This window comes from Mytilus galloprovincialis, chromosome 6, assembly GCF_965363235.1.
Source record: "Mytilus galloprovincialis chromosome 6, xbMytGall1.hap1.1, whole genome shotgun sequence".
Taxonomy (NCBI): Eukaryota; Metazoa; Mollusca; class Bivalvia; order Mytilida; family Mytilidae; genus Mytilus; species Mytilus galloprovincialis.
In genome coordinates this window covers 24,260,327-24,283,350 of record NC_134843.1, presented here as the reverse complement: position 1 = coordinate 24,283,350, position 23,024 = coordinate 24,260,327, and the positions used below count along the sequence as shown (strand labels likewise).

The 23,024-nt window shown below is 30.9% G+C and overlaps 1 protein-coding gene across 3 annotated transcripts; it reads left to right on the top strand.

The window, feature by feature from the left end:
• Positions 1-4,720: 4,720 nt before the first annotated feature.
• Positions 4,721-16,716, top strand: LOC143079211 (palmitoyltransferase ZDHHC23-like). 3 transcript variants are annotated; one of them, XM_076254437.1, is made up of 6 exons: positions 4,721-4,811; positions 8,658-8,850; positions 11,421-12,007; positions 12,837-12,948; positions 14,302-14,478; positions 15,338-16,716. In XM_076254437.1, the coding sequence occupies exons 2-6, from the start codon at positions 8,738-8,740 to the stop codon at positions 15,582-15,584; spliced, it is 1,236 nt and encodes a 411-aa protein (XP_076110552.1). In that variant the 5' UTR covers positions 4,721-4,811; positions 8,658-8,737; the 3' UTR covers positions 15,585-16,716. The 3 variants fall into 3 exon arrangements, with proteins under 3 accessions (XP_076110552.1, XP_076110554.1, XP_076110555.1); XM_076254439.1 differs by lacking the exon at positions 4,721-4,811 and adding an exon at positions 4,820-4,950; XM_076254440.1 differs by lacking the exon at positions 4,721-4,811 and adding an exon at positions 5,003-5,137.
• Positions 16,717-23,024: the final 6,308 nt, after the last annotated feature.

Here is a 23,024-nt window from a genome sequence, read left to right as displayed (position 1 = left end):
TGAATTGGGGGGGGGGGGGGTCTGTTATTCTGTAAACATTTAATTTTCACCCCTAATTTTCTCTAATCTTTAAAAAATTAACCCCTTTTTTCTCTAATCTTCAAAAAATTAACCCCTTTTTTCTCTAATCTTCAATTTTTTTGCCCGTTATTCTCTAATCTTCATTTTAAGGGCATTATTCTTTAATCATTTAAACCCATTCAAACCCTCATTCAAAGGTTGTGTAAAAAGCCGTGACATATGTTGTAAATGATACGTCTAGCGATATTCTAGATACTTTAACGATTGATACGATCAGTTTCGCTTGAAACATGAGATAAAAACAAATGGCAATGAACTTGACCTAAATATTCCTTAGAAAATCGAATTTTGAAATTCTAGCCAGGCTTTATTTAAAATGTTTGAAATATCAGGCCACGGATACATTTTAAATATCTTATAGTCAGGATAAAATTAGTTGAAACATTTTTTCAGATCGCTGTAAGCATGTTCCAGATTTGGGAGGATAATTTTTTGAAAGTATACCCAACGATAATAAGAAAAAATGTATTCAACAATGGGAGTGTTTGTTTTAAACTGTATTTCACAAATCAAATAAATTATCACAATGGTCAAATCTGTTTCCCATGCTAGAATGTAATGGTAAATAAAAACAGGAAACGATGAAAAGACGAACATAAATTATTTCATAGAAGACTTTATTTGAAAGAGTTAGACTTCAAGTAAAATAAGCATCCCACCAATTCCCAGGTTTTGAACTCATGTGGGTCAAAACCGTTAGCAGCTCCTGCTCCATCTTGGCACCCATCGTGTTGCTAATACACAAATTCGGTGATTTAACAATCGAAAAAAATATGATGGGATTGTGTATACGACATATTATTCATGGCCCTGTGACACAAACAAACTTTAATTAAAGGTCAACCAATTTGTTATGGCGTCCGTGCTTCCTAAGGATCGATGACTTCAATTTAAAATCGCACCAATATGTAAAAATGCGATATCTATCAATAAACTGATCTAAAACTTTAAATCGCACGATTCGAAAAATAGTCAGTGTTTGTGAATTAATCTTGCAAAACAACATCGATGATCTATATATCCACCAACACTCAAACCTAAAAATAAAAAATCATATAAAAAAATACCGTGAATGAAAGGAACATATAATGGGTTTATTCATTGTACGGTGTTAATTTCTGATTTGTTTTATCTTATATGTAGAGTTTTCTCATTTGCAATCATACCACATCCTCTTAAAACTTATTTTCATAAGCACACATATAAAGATTCAATAAAAGGCTCCTCATATGGCTCAACTAAACAGGATGACCTTAAATTATACCTCCTTTAACTTTCTAACAAATATATAGGATGCAGACAATAATAATTATGAAGTTGGAAAGAATAATTGATGACAACCACTTAATAAGAACTTTAATAGTAGCGTTTGTGTCAAGACGATACTTCATATTTCAACAACTGACTATCACGTAGGCCCTATAAAACCATTAAAAATGTATTTGTGTAACTATGCAAATCCTTGCATAAAAGTATTAAAGCATTTTGGGCATCGCAAGACATCTCTTGGTTCATATGGACACTATAAGATCGCTCTTTGTTTTGATTGTCAAACAATAAAACGAACAACTGTAAAATGCTGCAAACATCTACGCCATTTGGTCTCTGGTTTATAGTTGTCTCATTGTCAATCATATCTCATTATTATGCATGTGACATGCTATACTGGACTTACTGTCTGATTATAGTCATTGCTTCAATGAATAAATGAATTTTAAGCCTTCCTTTTATTCCCATATTAATTTCAGATGCAAAACGCGTACGTATTTTGGGATTTGTCAAAATCAAATGATTTTGCCCACCATAAAATGATCAGCTTGTGTGAGTCTAGGCTTAGACAGAGATAGAGTTCATCATAAACAACTATCTTCACAGTAGGCTAACAAAGAATACATTAAAGATCATACCGTGTCTGAAGATTCCAAAGGTACATTCAAAATATTAAAAAAAAAGTTGAAGAGAAACTGAGAGCCACATTACATAAAACCGAAAGACAACAAAAGGATAAAACAACAGTCTACATAAATAAAGACTGTGCAAAAAGGGGTGATCTATGATAACTGTACAATATAGATAAATATAAAACACAAAGTATAAATAAACAAAACAATAATAAACTCTATGATCTACGATCGCCACTAAAACCTCAACAAGTTATGAAACCTATGTTCATCAAGCTAAAAATTCAAACTCGTGTTCATCTAGCTATGAAACCAATGTGCATCAACTTATGAAACCAATGTTCATCAAGCTAAAAATTCAAACTCGTGTTTATCTAGCTATGAAACCAATGTGCATCAACTTATGAAACCAATGTACAGCAATGTACTTCTAGCTATGACGCAATGTATGTAACAAGCTATGCAACCATTGTTTACCAAATTATGAAACCAGTGTTCATCAAGCTATGGAACCAATGTTCATCAAGCTATGTGTTCAAACTAATGTCCATCAAGTTATGGAACCAATGTTTATCAAGCTATGAGTTCAAACTAATGTCCATCAAGTTATGGAACCAATGTTTATCTTTTATTTGTTTAATTCTTTTAGACTTTAAAAGTCTTTATCAATAAACAAACAGCTTCATCACAGATAGGTAAAAGCTGTGATTTTTTTTTTTTGCAAAAAAGAGACAGATGATATCAAATGAATAATCAAAAATAACAAAAAGCAGACAATACTTTAAGTACTCTGACCAAAAAAAATAAATTAGAAATTAAAAAGATAACAAGCAGTCCGCAAATCACTACAGTGAATACTAATGACTGCGAAATCCATGCATCATCCAAAAAAAAATTAAAAAAAAAAACAGAAAAAAACAGAAAAAAAAAAAAAAATACAAAAAATTACTAACTAAAGCTAAAATGGTGTAAGAAGATCCTGCTTCCCTCGTTGTTATTGTCGTGTTACTATATATTTTAACGGCATGTTCAATGTAAGTTATAACTTATCCTTCGATTATGTGATAATCGAGTCGTGGTCATCTCCATTCCATGACGGGCAACCAAATCATATAGTTTTCGTTAAATGAATGGACGATCGTAATTCAATTTGACCATTACGAAACCTTGATTTTCCCCTCGGACTCCGTGTGATTAGCACTGTCTTTAAAGGAAATCATATACATAGAAAACACAAGCTCGGGAATACCATAAACATAGTGAGGTATACCGGTATACTCCATATCCTGGCGTTGCTGAAATGATGCTTGCCTACATAAAAATGGAAATAAAATTGAGAAAGGAAATGGTGAATATGTCAAAGCGACAACCACCCGACCATAGAGCAAACAACAGCCGAAAGTTGACAATTGGAAATCTGGAATCGTCTCTTTTGTCGTAAAGTTCAGTTCTTAACCTATACTCATCGTCAAACTAAGTAGATCATTATGTTGATATATATGACATCAAAAATATGTAAAAAATTGTTATGGTAGGCCGATAAGTAATCTTTTAATGATATATAAGTTTACAGCTAAATCGGAACCTTTACTTTGTCGTCTAGCAAGTAAAGGTTGGAATTGTATATTCTGGTATATGTGCATTAATTAAAAATTCACAATTACATTTTGACTAAAGATAAGTGCAGCTGATCACTTACTGGAATTAATATTATAGTACTTTTAAAAAGTTAATATAATAGTCCACGTCAATGAATATTATAATTTTGGTTTATCTAAAGTAAAAAGTATATACTGACACTGCATAATTAGGAACATGTGCTGAGACGTGGCTTTCAAAAACTTTTAAACTCTTGTAAAAACAAAAAAGATGTCATTATATTTGAGTACCACCACAGAAGTTTATACTCATTTTGTATTGCCTACATTCTTTTAGTTTATTAGATTTTGTTCGGATCAGATACTCCTTCCAATAGAGCCGGAAACCGGAAAATACTTATTTAGTATGTCACTGACGGATCCAATGAACGGCATAGATGGCGTACGACCCTTTACCGCCAAAATTTTTAATGTATAATGTTTCTCATGCATATTATAATTTTAACGTTTTAAAGTTAAATTGGTCAATGCAACCATTTTTGTTGACCTCGTTTCGCTCGAGTTATCAAGAATCCAGTACGCCATCTTTCGAAAATTCTGTATCAATCTTCTACATTCTTATATATATTTTGTTTTTTAAGTATCTTATATTGTAATATGCTCTACTGGTGTGATTTTATGGAACTTAATTATAACATCTGCCTTTTTTTTTACTGAGTAATTATATAATTACTGTCTTTTGGTGAGGTCAATGGTTATGTGAGTTTATAAACTTGAATGCATTTTTAAAATGACAATTATTTACAAAAACCAATCGTTCATCAATCGAGTTTCAAGACTACCAAAATTATACACAAAAAAGTGCTTGAGGTTTTTCGAGATAAGTTTATCTTTAGCATTATAACTTAAAAAAACAGTTCAGCCAGGTGACCAAACGAGTAATTTTAATTGTCTCTTAAATAATAAAAATCTGTATTCCATATTTATTCTCTTAGATAGTACTTTTTAAATATAAAAGAATGAGAGGGAAATATACAAAAAAATCATGACCATTTTTTTTTAATATCTTGATGGAAAGTACGGAAATTGTTTGATCCGTATTTCAACAGGATTTTATAAATTTTCATGGATTATCTCCCTTGAAATTAGAAAATTGTTGTCTGTAACAAAATATACTCTTTAAATGTTTACTTTTATGGTATCAAAGTGATGAAGATACAACGATTAATAAGTTAGTGTATAGACCATGTACAATTAAATGTAAAGCTCTGAAGTCACGAAAGCCTTCATCTGCGTTGCAGTTTACCTGTTTACACTGTTACACCCTGGGTGTGAAACTGATTAATCATTTATCCAGAACTGGAATTTGGGTGTGACTTTATAGCCCATATTTATATCATAAGTACTTAATCTCTGATAGTCAAACTTTTAATAAAATTCCACATAAGTATTCTTCAGTATTGAAGCCTTGTTGACCTTAAAGAAGAAGAAGAAGTAGTAGTATGATTCTCTATCTGTCAAACCTCCTTGCTTTTTATATTGGACAACATGGACAAGGTGTATTTTTTTTTACATTAGACAGAATAATCTGTCGTTCAAAAGCTTTTTTGGGGGGTTGGTGCTAATGTTATTAAAGCACCAACCAAAAAAAAATGCTTTTAAATGACGTCACAAAAGCACCAACCAAAAAAAAAAAAAGCTTTTGAATGACAGATTATTCGGTCTATATTTTTTTCAATTCACTGTAGAAAACACTTCTTTTAATACAGTCCAGTCTTCACCAAAATTAAGTATTGTTGCACTATTGCCAATGCTGGGTGTGACAACCGAGGTGCAACAAAATACTTATTGTGCATGTTAAAGACATCTGATGTTGCGATTGTGGAATGCTACAGCTCAGAACCCCCTACTCTAAAGGATCTAGTGAGGTGCTATCCAACAAAGGTTGTTGAAGGTTGTTCCACATCAATAAACTGTCGGGAAAGAAAGAATGCAGAATGTTAATGTTCTGGAATCAAGTAGTGTGTTCACTAGCTACGTACATGTATATATACATATACTTATGATGTAGAATGCAGGTCTAGCATTGGTATTGCTACCAGAACATGTACTATTCTGTACATCACAATTTCACATCAGTACTCCTCTTGCTATTTTTTGCCACTGTAGAGTTTTAAGTATTGATGTTTAACGCTTTTTTGTCATGTTTGTTGGTAGTTATTCATTACAAACCTAAAGTTGATCATCTTTGCACAAATGGTTTCCATTTTCTGTATGTTGAGATATGTAAAATGATCCAAATCTCAAACTGTGCATGCTTACTCAAATAATGGTCGTAGTAGCGTTGATTAGTTAAAAGCTTTTGCTTGTTGTTGACAGAAGTGCAAATTTCTATGAACATGATGGATGAACACTTATTACTATAATCCATTAATCATGCTGTTCAAAGTTAGTGCAATGTACATGTAAATAGCATATTATGTTTTCAATATTATTTACAGAAAATTACAAACAAAAGTAAAACAAGGCCTTGTACATCTGTAGTAAGGTAGAGTTCCTGAAGTGGATACCTCAGGCACAGGCACTTGTCTCAGAAATTTTTTTTCCTATATACCTTAATATAACACAAGGTACTTAACTTAACTTTTTGAAAAATGACACCCAGTCCCGAATTCCCGTTATTTTTTGATTTCTCGGTTGTCAAACCTACTTAAACTTAATATGACGTAAATCTAAATTGATTTATCTACACAATGGTATATGACACGACTATCATTGTTGTCGGGATCATTAGTAGCAGGTCTCAGAAGTCGGTCAACGGGATTTTATTTTGCATTCGTCTCAAACTTTGGCAACACCCAGTCCGCATGTAATTTTATACTGGTTTCTCATTGGTCAATCGTCTGGCTAAAAATAAATGTGGGAAATTTTGGTCAATTTATAACTCATTACATTAGTGTCATTGTGTACACGTGTGTTTCATAACAAAATGAATGTCAAACAGCTTATAGCATTCAATGAGGTAAAAAATGGTCATAAACTTTTGCTTCTGGGGCAAAGTGGAACGGGGAAGAGCCATTTGGTCTGTACTATAAAACAAGAACTAAAAAAAGGGGGGAAAACGGTTGCAGTCACAGGAACAACGGGAGTGGCTTCCTTGAATATAGGTGGGATTACTGTCCATTCCTGTTCCGGTATAGCAGATGGTCATTTTTCAAATGACAAACTATTACAAAAATTGACTATTGATGAATATTTTCAAAAATACAAGGGGTTCTGCAAGTTTAGGATTTTAAAAATGTCAATTTACCATTCAAATAGGAATTGACATATGTTTTTGTTTTGTTTTCCCTACTCAAAATGATATCAAAATGTTATTAGAAATATACATACCATGAACAAATAGCATTATTAGCTAAATACATCTTTTCATTCAGTTCCATATGATACTTCAAAATTTCTCGCTTTTCAAACCTTTTTGAGTTATCTCAATATCTTATGTAAAGTCCAGAGAGAGTCTGAATGATGTCAATAAAATGGGAAAATCTGAGTTCTAAAATTAGAAACTCCTGACACATTCGACAGACCTCAAAAAACACTTATTTGGGTTTGTTTCACATAATCTGTAAAGAATTTACAATAAAGATAATAATTTATAGTCAGAGGGAAGCTGACAGTTTTTATTTTAATAATTTTTATAATAATTCAATCACTGCGGGCTGGGTGTTGCCAAAGTTTGAGACGAATGCAAAATAAAATCCCGTTGACCGACTACTGAGACCTGCTACTAATGATCCCGACAACAATGATAGTCGTGTCATATACCATTGTGTAGATAAATCAATTTAGATTTACGTCATATTAAGTTTAAGTACATAAAATGTAGGTTTGACAACCGAGAAATCAAAAAATAACGGGAATTCGGGACTGGGTGTCATTTTTCAAAAAATTTAGTTAAGTACCTTGTGTTATATTAAGGTATATAGGGAAAAAAAATTCTGAGACAAGTGCCTGTGACCTCAGGGTATACAGGGTTGTTATGATAAAATGCTTAAAATGTAGAAAGTCTTATAACAACATGAACAACACTGCTAAGGTGTTGTGTTGTTCTAAGATTTTCTATTTTCACATATATCTTAAGACATAAAAAGTTGACTGCATTTTTAAACATAAATATGCATAGTCTGTCTCAGTTGACCCAACCCTGTAATTAGACATCCCTTTTGATGAGTACAAAGAAGGATAGAGACTTATATGGGTTTCTTCTGTTGTCAGTGTCAAATCTTTAAATTCCTTGAACATGTTGATAACTGCTCTACAGGATTCAACCAACTGTCATGACTGTGCACATATAATTAAAAACATACAGTTTATAGTTTGCTATTTTATAATCTGAATAATTTTGGGAGTTTCCTTTACCACACGCACATACTTGTATACAAAAATATTGAGTAATTTAAGCTTATATCATCTTGTTATCTGCAAGCTCTTTGGAAATGGCTTCTGTCGCTTGGCAGATTTCTAACAAACTTGCAGACATTTTTAGCAGAACACAAAGTTGTATAAATGTACCTGCATTTTTATATTTTTGTCTCAAGTGATTTACATGGTTCCCCTTCTAAAAATATAGAGTTTTTGTTCTTTAAGGTGGTACCTAACACTACAGGGAAATAACTCTGTAAAATCAGCTAAACGTTTTAATTATGTTGTGTTGTTAAGGAAATATTAAGCTTCTCAGTGATCAAAATAAGTGTTTGTGAAACTGCTATATAACCAGTGTAATTTTTCTGATAAAATGGTTGGTTCAAAATTTTAGAAATTTATATATTTTGGTTAAAGGATCAAAGTAAATACTTTGACAAAATGTTAAGAAAATTAAACGAGCCAAATTAATTTTAGTGAAAGTGTTGGGTACCACCTTAATAAAATGATTTTCGAATATTGTCCCAATTTATCATTTCATCAGTCAACATGATCTTTTAAAATATGAAATAGAATTTATACCATGAATTACTCAATACAGCAACATCAAATACATGAAGAAAAATCATTTATAATTTATGCTTTCTTTTTATAGGTAAACAAAAATGAAAAAGTGACTGAAAAGACAAGAGGAATAAAATACAAGTATAAATTGCAGTGGAACACCAAAAAAAAATGTCAGCAACAGATGGGCTGTGTTGCTGTGAATATGAAAATTTGGATGGAGAGAGAAGTCACATTCTTGCCTGTTGTTGTGATTGTGATGCTCTGGATCAGATAGCTGACAGGTTACTCAATTTGTTAAATACTTCTTTCAAATTTATTTTATATATATATATATAGAAAAATTATAATGATACGATACAAGTTGCTCAGCAGAGTAGGGGTAAACAATTTCCATTTTTATGCCCCACCTACGATAGTAGAGGGGCATTATGTTTTCTGGTCTGTGCGTCCGTTCGTTCGTTCGTCCGTTCGTTCGTTCGTTCGTCCGTCTGTCCCGCTTCAGGTGAAAGTTTTTGGTCGAGGTAGTTTTTGATGAAGTTGAAGTCCAATCGACTTCAAACTTGGTACACATGTTCCCTATGATATGATCTTTCTAATTTTAATGCCAAATTAGAGATTTTACCCCAATTTCACGGTCCACTGAACATAGAAAATGATAGTGCGAGTAGGGCATTCGTGTACTGAGGACACATTCTTGTTTCAACAGTTTCCTAATTTGAAGGATCATTGCTTATACATGTATGGGAAACACAAAATAATACACTGATATGTACTGTACATGTATTTTGATTATTCTACATAATATAAAAAAGAATATGTGGTATGATTGCCAATGAGACAACTCTCGACAAGAGACCAAATGACACAGAAGTAAACAACTATAGATCACTGGATTGCCTTCAACAATGAGCAAATCCCATACTGCATAGTCAGCTATAAAAGGCCCAGAAAGAACAATTCAAACGAGAAAACTAACGGCCTAATTTAGGTACAAAAACTGAAGGAAAAACAAATATGTAACACATAAATGACAAACACTGACTTGGGACAGGCACATACATACAGAATGTGGCTGGGTTAAACATGTTAGTCATTGTTAGTAGGATCCCAACCCTCCCCTAACCTGGGACAGTGGTGTAACAGTACAGCATGAGAACGAAATAAAAATACTAACAGTGTTCCAGCTAGGCCGTTTTCAGAGGGCGCGGCGCCCGCCCTTTTCCGAGTGGCGCCCTGTGCCCTTTTTACAGTTTCCTGGGCGCCCTGCCTTTTTTGAAGATCGATTGCATATTAATTTGCGTATTGATATGATACGCTAATTACTAAATTTTACCTGGGGAAAAGATTATGACTTTGTTTACCACCCCAAGCTAATCAATGGTTACAACTGGTGTCATAATCTGTTGTTATAGGTAATCCGTTTATCGGATGGGTCATTAATGATCATCAACATTAATTCGTTCAAATAGAATCGGTCAGTCGGCAATTATCTTTGAAGAAATGTGCATACAACAACTTGGGCACAATTTGCGATGTTTACCGTAGTTTCATGGAAGAAACGTAATGACAGAAAGTTGGAAAACCATTATAAACTCGTTGAAGACATTGTTTTACTGGCTTTCTGTAAAATAAACAGAAAATTCAGACGTATTTGTCATTGACTGCCTTCATTTTTGATACGAAAATAACAAAAAATCGGCCGCCATATTGTGATCATATTTACATCATATTTACGTACTGTTTATAATCCTCCAAAGATGGAGCACACCCGAATAAAGAAAGATAACTCAATCTGATTTTTTTCCTAGCATTGAGTAACCCATTTACATATTCTAAAATGTGTCTCCATACTTCTTGCTTAAGAATATATATGTTTAGGTATTTATTTTGAGTTATGGGAAAAGTTAAAGAGGGTCTTAGTAGCAGTGTTGGTAGGGTGCCTTGGTCATCTTTTTCTGTATTCTTTACTTTACTATTTTTCACTGTTGCTTTATATCCTAAAATTGTGAATTTACTGAGCACAGCTGTTTTGTGCTGTATTGCCATCAAGCACAGCAGGGGTAGAAAGGTGAAACTGGTAAAATGTGGTAGACCATAGAAACAGTATGAAACAGATCTCCTTTCAAAACATACTGCATATAAAGTTCAACTGTGCCAAGCAATGATGAAAAACACTTGTGTGACAAGCTGCTTGACAAGTTTTTCAGCCTTAAAAGTAGAAAGATAGAGTTCTATATGGGCTAAAGATGTTATTCTTGTATAACCTGTGATTCAACGAATAAACACAAATGTTTGATTAACATCTTTTATTAAAATATGCCCTTTTCATATTATCATATCGCGCGTTAAATGCCCTTTTTCAGGATTGGCACCCTGCCCTTTTGAAAACCTAGCTGGAACACTGACTAATAATACAAAGAGTGGATGTGGCCTGGTACTTGTATATCCCAACAAAAAAAAAGACATGAAGTACAGATCTGAGAGTACTCGCAGTTACTGACAGCAAGACCTAAGCCACTAACAACTAATAAAAAAATCATGCATCTAAGACTAAATTATCAATCAGTACACATCCAATGGATTTATTGTAATGATGTCATAAACAGTCATAGAAAAACATGACCTTGTGCAATGCCATTTATTGAAAGGACAGTAGTGTAAACGAACAGTGATTGCTTGGTATTTTAGTTATTAAATGTGTCTTTATACATAGTTTTAAATGAAAAACTATCATATAATATAAATTAGTAAGCTTCTGTAACAGTTTTTACTGTGAAAATTCAGCACAAGGGTTAATAATGGCCAGCATATACCATGTAAACTATTATTGATAACAAAAATATATTTTCAGATGTTTTAAATGTGAGAAAATACCAAATGGAATGGTTCAAAGGTTCTTTCATACTTTGAATGACAGATGTCGTTTTCCAGGAATTTGTGGAAAAGGGGCTGTAAGAATCAACCTGGATATCGTTGTACCGTGCTGTTTTGTTGTTGCCAGTGTATATATATCAACCTATGGACCATATACAACATTCTTCATGTTGACTTTAATGCCAGTGTTTATGTTAAGTTTTTATTATTTATGGAGGAAGAATACTCAAATGACTAGAACTCAGTTTTTTTACTCGTGGGGATTGACATCTGTTGTGTTGATGTTTCTTGTTTTCCATATTTATACCATATGCTTTAGGAAGACTTTATTGTGGGAACATATTTTACTTTTTACAGCATTCAGTTTTATGATATTTTTCTTTATCAAAACAAAGAAGAGTCCTAGTATCTTACGACACGGGATAAAAGATGCTACTAGGGGGAAAAGCTCAAAACATGTGACAGTTAATTTAGAGAACAATACTCATGATAGAGTAGATGATATTTTGTCACAGGAAATTGCAGAAAAAGATGTCACATGGGTAGACTCAAGACCTATAAAAGGTAGGTGTTTGTAATTGAAGGGTCTGTTTATTTGGAGATTTTGTTTCCAGATTGAATGTTGATTTTTATCTCTTGCATGTACTTCAATCAAATGCCTATTTTCAATGATTTTTCTGTAACAAAGCTGCTCCAAAATGTATTTTCACTATTTTTCACAATTAATTCATGTACATTGTATATTATGTTACAGATTATTCGTTTGTCATCCTGTCATGGACAAATTTGTCAATTCAGTTTCAGCTCTTGGCAGGTCATGAAGCTAGTATACATTTTTACATCCTCATGAGGAATCCCCCCTTTTTCACAGGGAGTCAAATAAACTACTGTTATTGTAATATGTAAGGAAAATCCTTGGTCACATTATATTAGATAAGTGAAAATATGTTTAGATATTGACGGCAATTTACTTAAAACATTAGATAAGTGAAATTATGTTAAGATATTCATGATATTGAAGACAATTTACTTAAAACAAAATATTAGAAAAAAACAAATATTTTGAAAATGGGGGTCTGTTCCCTAAGCGGTTTGATTTTGACAGGTCAGTGGGATGAATGTCTTTTTAGGGTAAAAAAGAAGTCTCAGTTTCCTACAAAATATATGTAAAAGGAGATCCAGAGTTTAACTCAATGAGACATCAACTTGACATCACAAAAAGCCAAAACACTATTTTTAAAAGCATACAGTACATGTAATACCAAAGTTTAACATAGAAAAACCAATACAACCAATAAAAAAAACATTGAATTTATAGCATTTGTTTATACATGTATGTTTAAAAAACATGTTAAAACAACTATTAAATTTAACATTTGATAATCTGTTGTAGATGGGAAGTTAAAGATCTGGTGTGAAAATTGTCATTTTAAGAAACCTGCCAGATCTGGCCATTGTAATATCTGTAATGCTTGTATATCAGTTCGAGATCATCATTGTGTATGGTAGGTACTGTCTACATTGATTTATGAAATAACCTCTCCCCATGGAGAACATTGAAGACCTGTTGGTGACCTTCTGCTGTTGTCTGTTCTATGTTCGGGTTGTTATCTCTTTGACACATACACAACTTCCATTCTCATTTTTATTTGTAGTTTGATATAGTTGTAACTGTAGGTTCAGGTTGAATTCACTGATAATACAGTGTGTGAACTAACTACATGTATATAGAGAAGAAGTGGTATGAGTGCCAATGAGACAACTCTCCATCCAAGTCACAATTTCTAAAAGTCAACTATTCTAGGTGAAAGTACGGTCTTTAAAATGAAGCCTTGACTCATAAAGAACAACAATATAAAGGATCCCAAAATGACTTGTGAAAAACTATTCAAACTTGGAAAACCAACGGGCTGATCTATATAAAACAAGAAACGAGAAACCCTTTGAACCACACCAACAAACAATAACCACTGAACAACAGGCTTTCACTTTGACATGCTGACAAGGCTTACTCTTTTGATTTTGGTTTGTCTTCATCATACACTTATCAATTTTTCTAGAACTCAGATTTTTCAAGATTCAAATTCAATTAAAAAAAATAATCAAATAACACCTATTTTTTACCGATTTTCCTACCTTGACTTTGCAATCATATTCTTCCCTATTTTGAATACTAGATATATACAGAATTTCTTTGTATGAAATTTGATGGATTTAACATATGAAATTTTATGTATTTTATATATTGTTAACAACAAAATACATGAAAAAATATTTCAGGTTTTAGGATGGTGTTTTAGATATTTGGTGTATTGTTTTTAACTTCTCATGATAAAATTTATCATGAGAAGTTATATATCAACAATGATTTTAAAGTTAAAAGTTTGTTCCTGACTGATGATTTTGTACAGAGTTCTGGTTCTTGGATTCAGAAAATTCACTCAATTAATCAATTTTTCACATTTGTTTTTCGTCATGCTTGAAGACATTGACTTGATATTTGTTAAATAGTTTTCACTGGTATAAATGGGACTATTTTATTGCCAGGCAATACTCACAGAATGCTTGATGTTATTTCAGATTTAAATATTTCAAAGTAAGAAACAGGTGTGATAACCATAAAAAAAAAACCCAATTTGTTATCAAGCTGATATTACATTTTTTGTAGTCTTATGTTTTTGTACATTTGGTCGAGAATTGATCTTTTTTCAATTTTAGGATTGATTATTGTATCCATGCAATTAATTTGTTTAATTGTTGCCTATTTTATTAATACTTTTTTTTTGGGGGGAGTGTTGTTGATTTCTGTAATTTATCTTAGAATTTTAGTTTCCATTACAATACCTGTTTATTTGTAGGATTGATTGCTGTATAGGATCACATAATCATCGTTCATTCATCATCACCATGGCATTATTTTTATTTTGTGGTTTTTATGGATTTCACTTGACTATGACCACAGTCTGTACACCAGAGATGTATCTAGGTTGGTTCCTGTTTCCTAGTGACTGTCGTTTCCTTTATATAGATTTTCAGTAAGTATATCAAATAGAATAAAGGAAGCACACGGAAAACATAGTTCGAAAATAATTTAATGTGCATATAAATTTTGAAAATGTAAACTACTATTTTTGAAAGTCAATGAAAGAGAGGCAAACAGTACCAAATTGACAATGCCATGGTCAAAATCAGAAACAATAGAAAAAGACTTTCAACAATATACAAAAAACAGCAGAGAAAACTAGACTGAGCACTGCTGAGCAACTTGAACCATACCAAGAAACCAGGGGTGACATATTATATTTCCTCCACTTACACCTTCTACTTCTCAGCTACTAAGAGTTTTCTCTCTTTAGGCTTGTAATAATTGACAGATATATCTGTTATTAAATCTTGTTTGGAAATACCTCTTTAATGTAACTGAAAAAGATGATTACCCACTTGTAGAAACATTCAAAGCTTACACATGAATATGTAACAATTTCTGCAACCTAAAAAAGTGTTATGGCATATGATTTATGACTTATAAAGATTGAAGTATTTTGTATATAATTTACACATATTTAATAAACATTAATTAGATATAAAAAGATGTGGTATGAGTGCCAATTAGACAACTTTCCATCCAAGTTACAATTGTAAAAGTTAACCATTATAGGTCAAAGTATAGTCTTAAACATGTCGCCTTGGCCCTTACCGAACAGGGCCTTAAAAACTAGTGAGAAACCATTCAAACAGAAAACCCAACAGTCTAATCTATTAAAGAAAAAAAAACACCCAAGAAATGAGAAACACTTATGAACCACATCCACAAACGACAACCAGTGAACACCAGCTTCCTAACTTGGGACAGGTGCAATGCATTTATACAACATTCCTTTTCTTATTTTTCAGGACAGCTGTAAGTTTTGTGGCTGCATGTTACACCTTGATGGCTTCCATGTTAATGTTGTGCAATTTTATCTACCAGATAATGTTGATCAGCCAGAACACTACATCACAAGAATTCCATCAGGCTTCAAGACGAGGGCTCAGAACAAAATGTTTTACTGTGAAAAACAATATACATAACAATGGGTTCATAAAAAATTGGATAGCATTCATATTTACAAGACGAGAAGATACAGGAAATATTCCATGATTTTGAATGCTTATTTTGAAATTCAATATAGAATTATTATCTTAAATTGAAGTTAAAGGTCCTCAGTCATGTCATAATGTTGATTGTTTATGCCCAACCTACATAAGAAAGGGGCATTATGTTTTCCAGTCTGTTCATCCAATTTGTGATTAACTGAACATTGAAAGTGTGATATTGTTTCATATTTTATTTACGTCATACTCTATTCTATCATTGTAAATGGTTGTTCTACTTTGTTTAGTTTGAGAAATCAAAAAAAGATTATGTTGTGATTTTTTTTATAAACAAATTTTATGGTAAATAATGTGTATAATTAATTAATGACTCAGACAAGTTGAAAAACAGCTTCAAAATGTACCTCATTTTATATATTCTTGTATTTCCAAATATTTTATTGTTGTTTCTCACATATAATCTTTGAATGAGGACCGAATGGAAGAAGGATTCTTAATTTTTGTATTATTTAAATTTTAAAGCATATATCTATCAGTACAGGAATTAAGGATTTAATTTTGATAAGATTGTGTACAAATTACTGAGTAACGTTTTATCAGACCAATAGTCCAGTTCTCTGTTTCTTTTGTCTTCAACTTAACAAGGCTTCACTGTATATTTCTTGTATAGTGATAAAAACTACCCCATTCAAAATCCTTATTCCACCCTGGTTTTACTGTTGATTGTCACCTTGCTTTAATTCGTTCAGAATCAGGATTGAAGATCAAAGTTTTGCAATTTTTTTTTAGCATATCTGTTAATTTGTTGTTAATATAATCATGTTTATATAAACGGATTGTAATTTATATTTTATAATTTTTTACTATTACTATATTTTATAATTATATCCATAATACTCTGAAGGTTGTAACTTACTGCTTTTTAATTTTCTTTTAAAGATTTTTGTCAATATTATATGTAAAACGCTTTTGTAAGCACAACTTCATATATCAAATCAAGCTGAATTTAGTTCATTGTTTGAAATCCTTCACATTTTTTTTTATTTTATATATCTTGTTCATAAAATTCAGAAGGATTTTGAAATCAGTTTCTGATTTTGCTAATTATCATTCAAAAGAATATAAATTCTATAGATCTTTGTACTGTAAAATTTTCACAAAATGACTTCATTCAAATAACTTCATTTTGTTTTTTTTGCCACAACATTTGCTCCTGTCATTTTTTAATTTCTTCACCATTTCATATGCTCTTAAAGATGTTTGTCTTTCTTTTCAAATATCATTGAAAAAATCAAACTTAATTGTCCACAAAGGCCAAAGATCTATTCCAGAATAAAAATTAATGGGGGGAGGAGTTTCAACTTTTATTTTCCATTGCTCCTCATACAACAGTAATAAAAATTTTAAGTGCATAATATTATGAATAAAGTGAAAGAAAGTCCTGATCTTAATCAACTCATGTTTTATGATATACTGTGGTGTATTCCCAAACAAAAAATTATATGAAAATTTAAATAATAGAATATTATATTTCAGTAAATACACTAAGTCTTGTTTTAGGAATATATAAAAAAGAAGTGAATCCAGTTTTGTGTATGAATTTTAGATATAACATATAATACATGTACCTGCACTTATATTTTATCTTGATATAGTTTAAAAGAGGGTTTGGATTGGTTTAGGTGAACATGGGATTTATTATATGCATGATATTTATTATTTTATTTGTCTATCTTTTGTTATTATTTAAAAAATTATAATATAAGTAGTTTTAGAGGTCATAATTCCCAATTCCAAATGTTTTATGGGTACTTGTAAATTATTATTTTCTTTTTTCTAAATTCATTATATTTTAAGGTCTTTATACTATATTCCATCATACTGTAAGTCTAATTCAAACTTATAAAAAGTCTGACAATATGTAATGTACTTTTTTCTGTAAATCTTTGACAATTTGGTGCAGCATTATAAAAGAGTCTATAATAGTATCTGCGGGTAAATGTTCTTTAAAAAAAGGTATTGCTTTGGAAAAGATCTGTTGAACTTCGTTTTCTTTTATACCCCTCTCTAGTCCTGTTGGTGTCAAAGGTCAGCTATGTGTACATCGAAAAAACGAAATTAAGCTCACATCACATCAACAATACTAACTCTTAGACATGAAATATTGGCTCACCATGTTTAAACGAAAAAACTTTTTACTGAGAGTTGCGGTTTCATTGATGTCCCGAAATATCCACATCTCCTGTTATTCATAAAATATATAAAACTAAACTATAGCAATGTATGTAAGGTATCAGTTAATACTATTCTTCAAGCATACACAACCTTTAGCCTAGTTCTGAGGTTTTTTTTTTAAGGTGTAGTGTTATGAACCACTTCTAAGAAAAGATGTTCAACATTCTTATTTCATAAGTCAACATGATTTTAACATGTGCTCATTTCTTGCTTTATTAAAATTGTTTCCCTGTTGTTAAATTATAAGTTTGTTTTGGTACCAAACACCTTGAAGAAAATTAACTTGGCTCATTTAACTTTCATAAAATCTTGACAAAATATTTAGTTTGACCCTTACACTAAAATATAAACATTTCAAAAAAGCTTGAACCACACACTTTATTGGAAAAATTTCATTGGATATACCAGTAAAACAGTTAGACATACACTTATTTTGATCATTGAGAAGCTTAATATTTCCTTACAAATAGAAAGGGATTCAAACATGCAGCAGATTTTTACAGAGTTATCCCCCTGTAGTGTTATGAACCACCTTAAAGAGAAAAGATGTTCAACGTTCAAAGTGAATTTCACATGTGCTTATTTATTGCTTTAATATAAGTGCTTCCATGTTGTTAAAATTTGTTATTCGTAGTTCATTAAATTATTTAGCTGATTTGTTATAGTATTTTACAATTTTGTTAAAAGGAGAAGGTATGACAATGCTATGATTTTGAAACCTTAAAATCAGAATCAGAAAGTATCATTTACTTGTCAGAGGTTCACAGATTTTTTAATATTGTCTTTTACAGGTGCCTTAAATTTATGTGTTCTTATTTTACATTTGAAATCTTGCCTAAAGACCTTCTATTTGAGTTGTTATTAAATTATGGATATGAGGAACTGCATTATCCAAAAAGATATTTTTACCACAAGATGTCTTGTACAATGTCAATGATGATGATTTAAGTAAAATATTTTTTTGTAGAAACCTGACAGTTTTTCGAAACTATATTAACCTACAAGTCTTAAAATTAATATGGTTTGTGAGAATGGTTTGACAAAATATTTACTTGCCTGGGTTGTAGTCTTAGTGATTTTTTGTGGAGCCTTGTTTGATGCACATATTCAGTATACCAAAAACCATATGTAAAATGGCTATTTTTCTATAATAGTGACATCACAGATGCTATTTCTGTACAAAAACTTCAATGAACTAAGGAGTATCAGTTTTTCTTCATTTATTGATAAACGTGATAACTATGGTTGGGGTATTTTACCGGTTTGCTTTTTCAAAGGCCAATAAAAACTTTAGTCATAACTTCTTGTTGTACTCAAAATGGCATTAATGTTGAAAGTCTTTCTCCAGCACATAATTATCCTTAACACATTGTGATAAGTTATATTCAGGATTTTTTTAAACTCTGTGATCCGTTAGAAATATAACTTAAATTCAATATTCTTAAAAGGTGTCTATAATCATTTTAAAATCACCTGTTCAGAAAAATGTTAATCAGCCATATTTCTCCGATTTACTCAATAACTTTTATTTAATTTTGAAATTTTTGCTAGAATTGTTCATATTTCATCTTGAAGTGAATATGTGAAATTTTACAGCAATACAAGAAAGATGAAAATAATTAAGGAGTTAGATATTTAAGTGTTTTGAAATTAATAATAAAATTCTTATTTTCAAAATTTTGCCATCTTCTGCTGTAAAATTTCTAAAAAAAAAACCCAGAAGTTTTGCTACATATGCTTAACAAAATTGTGTTTTTTCATCAAAATGATTACTTTAAATGATTTAGTACTTTTTCTGTCAAGAAATTCAGAAACTTTATAGTAAAAGTAGGACATCTCAATTAATATCATTAGTAAAAGACTCGAAAACTATATGAACATGTACTTATGCAACACTCAAATTTATCTGTGATCAAAACTCATTCAAAGATTTAAGATCATTTAAGATTTGAACAGTTTCAAAAAAGAAAAAAGCAATAATAGTCTTTAAACAGATTTTTGTACTGTTCAATATACAACAAAAACAAGTTTAATTGTTCCAAAAAAGAAACCAATCTGATGACAAATATGCCTAGTCAGTTTTATGCCCCTGCTGTAGTGGAGGGGGGTGGGGTTGTTAATTTTATCTTTATGTAAGCAATTAAGGCTATTTCAGAAAAAAAAGTATTGGGGAAGGGTTAAACAAAACTTGTTGGATAAAACTTGTTGTATACCTTTTTTATTTGTTACAAAATTGTGTTGCTTCTACCCCTTTCACCCACATAAAAAATATCATGTGGTGTCTGAGCTTTACAATTACATGTTCCCTCATTTTTTATGAATTAATAAATTACTGATCACATCTTGTGCATATGATTTGTTGAAATTATTTAAGTCAGAAATATACTGTTCATTACTATAGAATATTAAAAAAAAAGTCAAATTTATTTGAAATAAATTGAGTATCTGTGTAGTCTATTTACAGGGAGATAATCTAAACTAAATTCTGCCTTCAATAATTTTTCAGAATTTGATAAATTAAGTTACCTCTAAAAGTTAAATAATACTTGTTTGTTGTTATGTGTCATACTTTATTATTTTCTTAACAACTTTTCAACAAAAACAGATAAATTAATGAGTATATTTTGTTCTGGAAAAGTTTTATTCTGATTTTGCTTCTAAATGCTTTTAATACTGCCAAGAAATGTTATAGTTATTTATAGTCAATCCAAAGTTGAATTAGATAAAGTAGGTTTTTCTTTGAACTTTTAAAATGAATATATACAATATTTATCAAAGTGGCCTTCACTTGTTATTGTTTCACTATGAATTGTTTACATTTTATGTTGTCAAGGAAACACATGGAGGTGACAACATGATGTTTGAATGAAAAGCATACTGCTTCTATTTTCATGGGTACCAATTTTGATGTGGATTTAACAATATTTTCTTGGATATTTGTTTATATGGCAAAGTCTTTAAACAAGCCTGAAGAAAATTTGCATTTTACTGAGCATTTAAATTTGATGTTCATCTTTGCCTATGAAATCTATGAAAATTGGTATCCCACGAATTATAATGAATTCACAGTACATAGTGTCATAACTTCATTTTGTTCATCAGGGTATTTGTTTATGTGATTATTATGTTATTAAGTAGGTTTTATTTTTAGAAACTAGATCTAGTTTATATGGGTAAACCATATTTTTTTAGCTCAGTTTGTATCTATCCTCATCATTAGAATCAACAGCAAAAAGGTTTTGCTGGGAAAAAATTACTAGTTCTATTTATTTTTATGTTTTATCTACTGTTCAATAAAATATTGTAATGCATTTTATTTTACTTTACCTGTTTGTACTTCTATGAAATATTAATACAAGACTATCTAACTTCTGAATACAGTATAAAAATTAAAAAAAGATACAGTATGATTGTCATATGATCTTTCTAATTTTAAAGCCAAATTAGACTTTTGACCCCAATTTCACGGTCCACTGAACATAGAAAATGAAAGTTGGAGTTTCAGGTTAAAGTTTTTGGTCAAGGTAGTTTTTGATGAAGCTGAAGTCCAATCAACTTGAAACTTAATACACTTGTTGCTTATGATATGATCTTTATAATTTTAAAGCCAAATTAGACTTTTTACCACAATTTCACGGTCCACTGAACATAGAAAAATGAAAGTGGGAATTTCAGGTTAAAGTTTTTGGTCAAGGTAGTTTTTGATAAAATTGAAGTCCAATCAACTTGAAACTTAGTACATATGTTTCCTATAGTATAATCTTTCTTATTTTAATGCCAAATTAGATTATTACCCAATTTCACGGTCTATGGAACATGGAAAAGGATAGTGCGAGTGGGGCATCCGTGTACTTTGGACACATTCTTGTTTTGTTTTTAAGTTATGCCCCTTGGTTAAGCAAAATTCTCCCAATTATTTGATAATTATAAACTTCAGTAACTTTAATTTAAATCTGTTAGTAAACTCCAAACACAGTTAATGTTCAGATTTGTTAAACGTTTTAATTTAAGTCATCTTGTCTGGGCTGAAATAGCTAACAAACAAGCTGTGATAAGAGTCTCATTCATCTTAATGGTCCGAGACCACAATTGTCGTCCCTTGTTTTTCGTTGTTCACGAGTATAGTCCCTAGTGTTGACAGTGGGTTACTTGCCATTAATTTTTATACCCCTTCCAAATTATTTCTCCATGTTTATTGCCTCAAATTGCAAGTATGGTGGTGAAATTACACTGTAAAAAAATTTGGGTCCAGAATTTTAAAGGAAAGTAGTGATTTGGTCCAGCTGAAAAAGGTTGAAAATTAGCACTTTGGAAGCTGTCAAAAGATTTCAAGACGCCCTAAACATAAAATTGTCCATATTTTGAGTTAGAGCCGATGAAGTTTTCTATAATTTTGATATAATTTGTCCCAAAAGTAGTACAACACACTGTAAAAGTTTCTTTGAGAAAGCGCAGGTGGGATTTTTTTTATTTTCATTTATGTTCTAAAAGAAATGCACTACGAAATAATTGTGTTCTTGGACCTAATGGCTAAATATCAATATCTTTATTTTCATAACCATTGCAAGTTCATAGGTACTGAGAGAGAGAGAGCCAAATATGTACATGAATATGCATCTATTTACATGCTAAATTGTTTTCTTTTCAATTTTGTCTTCAAGGTTTCCTGTTATATGGTTATACATTTGTATTTAGTTCATTCAAATATGAGATATTAATGATTCTTAACTGAATAAAGATAGGTTTGGATCAATATTGTAACATTTGTCATGACAACAAAATTATTATGAGAAATGGCAATGTTTGGTAAATTTAACCTCTTTTAAGTATTGTGATAAATATTGAATTGTGAGATTCATTGTTAACAGGCCTCATAAATTTTTAACAAATTCAATATTACAGTGTCAAAGTTCTGCAATTTATTTGATTTTTTTTTTAAAGAAAAAAAAACTTATGTATTTCTGTGAATTTAGATTGCCTTAAGGATCAGTATCAGATTGGAAAGAATTAGACTGAAAAAGTGGCTTATTGTTTTTTTAAGTATTTAATTACTTGTTTAGGACTTACAGAACGTCCACGTATATTTCATAATATATGTACTAATTACTCAAAAAGAAAACTTATGTTTTCTTTTGTCATTTAAAATCTTAAAGAATAATTATTTTTATTGAAAGCAATCGCAGATTAGATTTGAATAGATTGCCTTTGACAATGCATCTATCATTGATGGTTATACTGACACAACTAGTTA

What these genes read in the sequence shown, in the direction of transcription:
- LOC143079211 (XM_076254437.1), top strand. Translation starts at nt 8,738, where the DNA reads ATGTCAGCAACAGATGGGCTGTGTTGCTGTGAATATGAAAATTTGGAT. An exon ending in CTGGATCAGATAGCTGACAG is followed by an intron (nt 8,851 to 11,420) that starts GTTACTCAATTT and finishes ATATATTTTCAG; the next exon opens with ATGTTTTAAATGTGAGAAAA. An exon ending in TTCCTTTATATAGATTTTCA is followed by an intron (nt 14,479 to 15,337) that starts GTAAGTATATCA and finishes CTTATTTTTCAG; the next exon opens with GACAGCTGTAAGTTTTGTGG.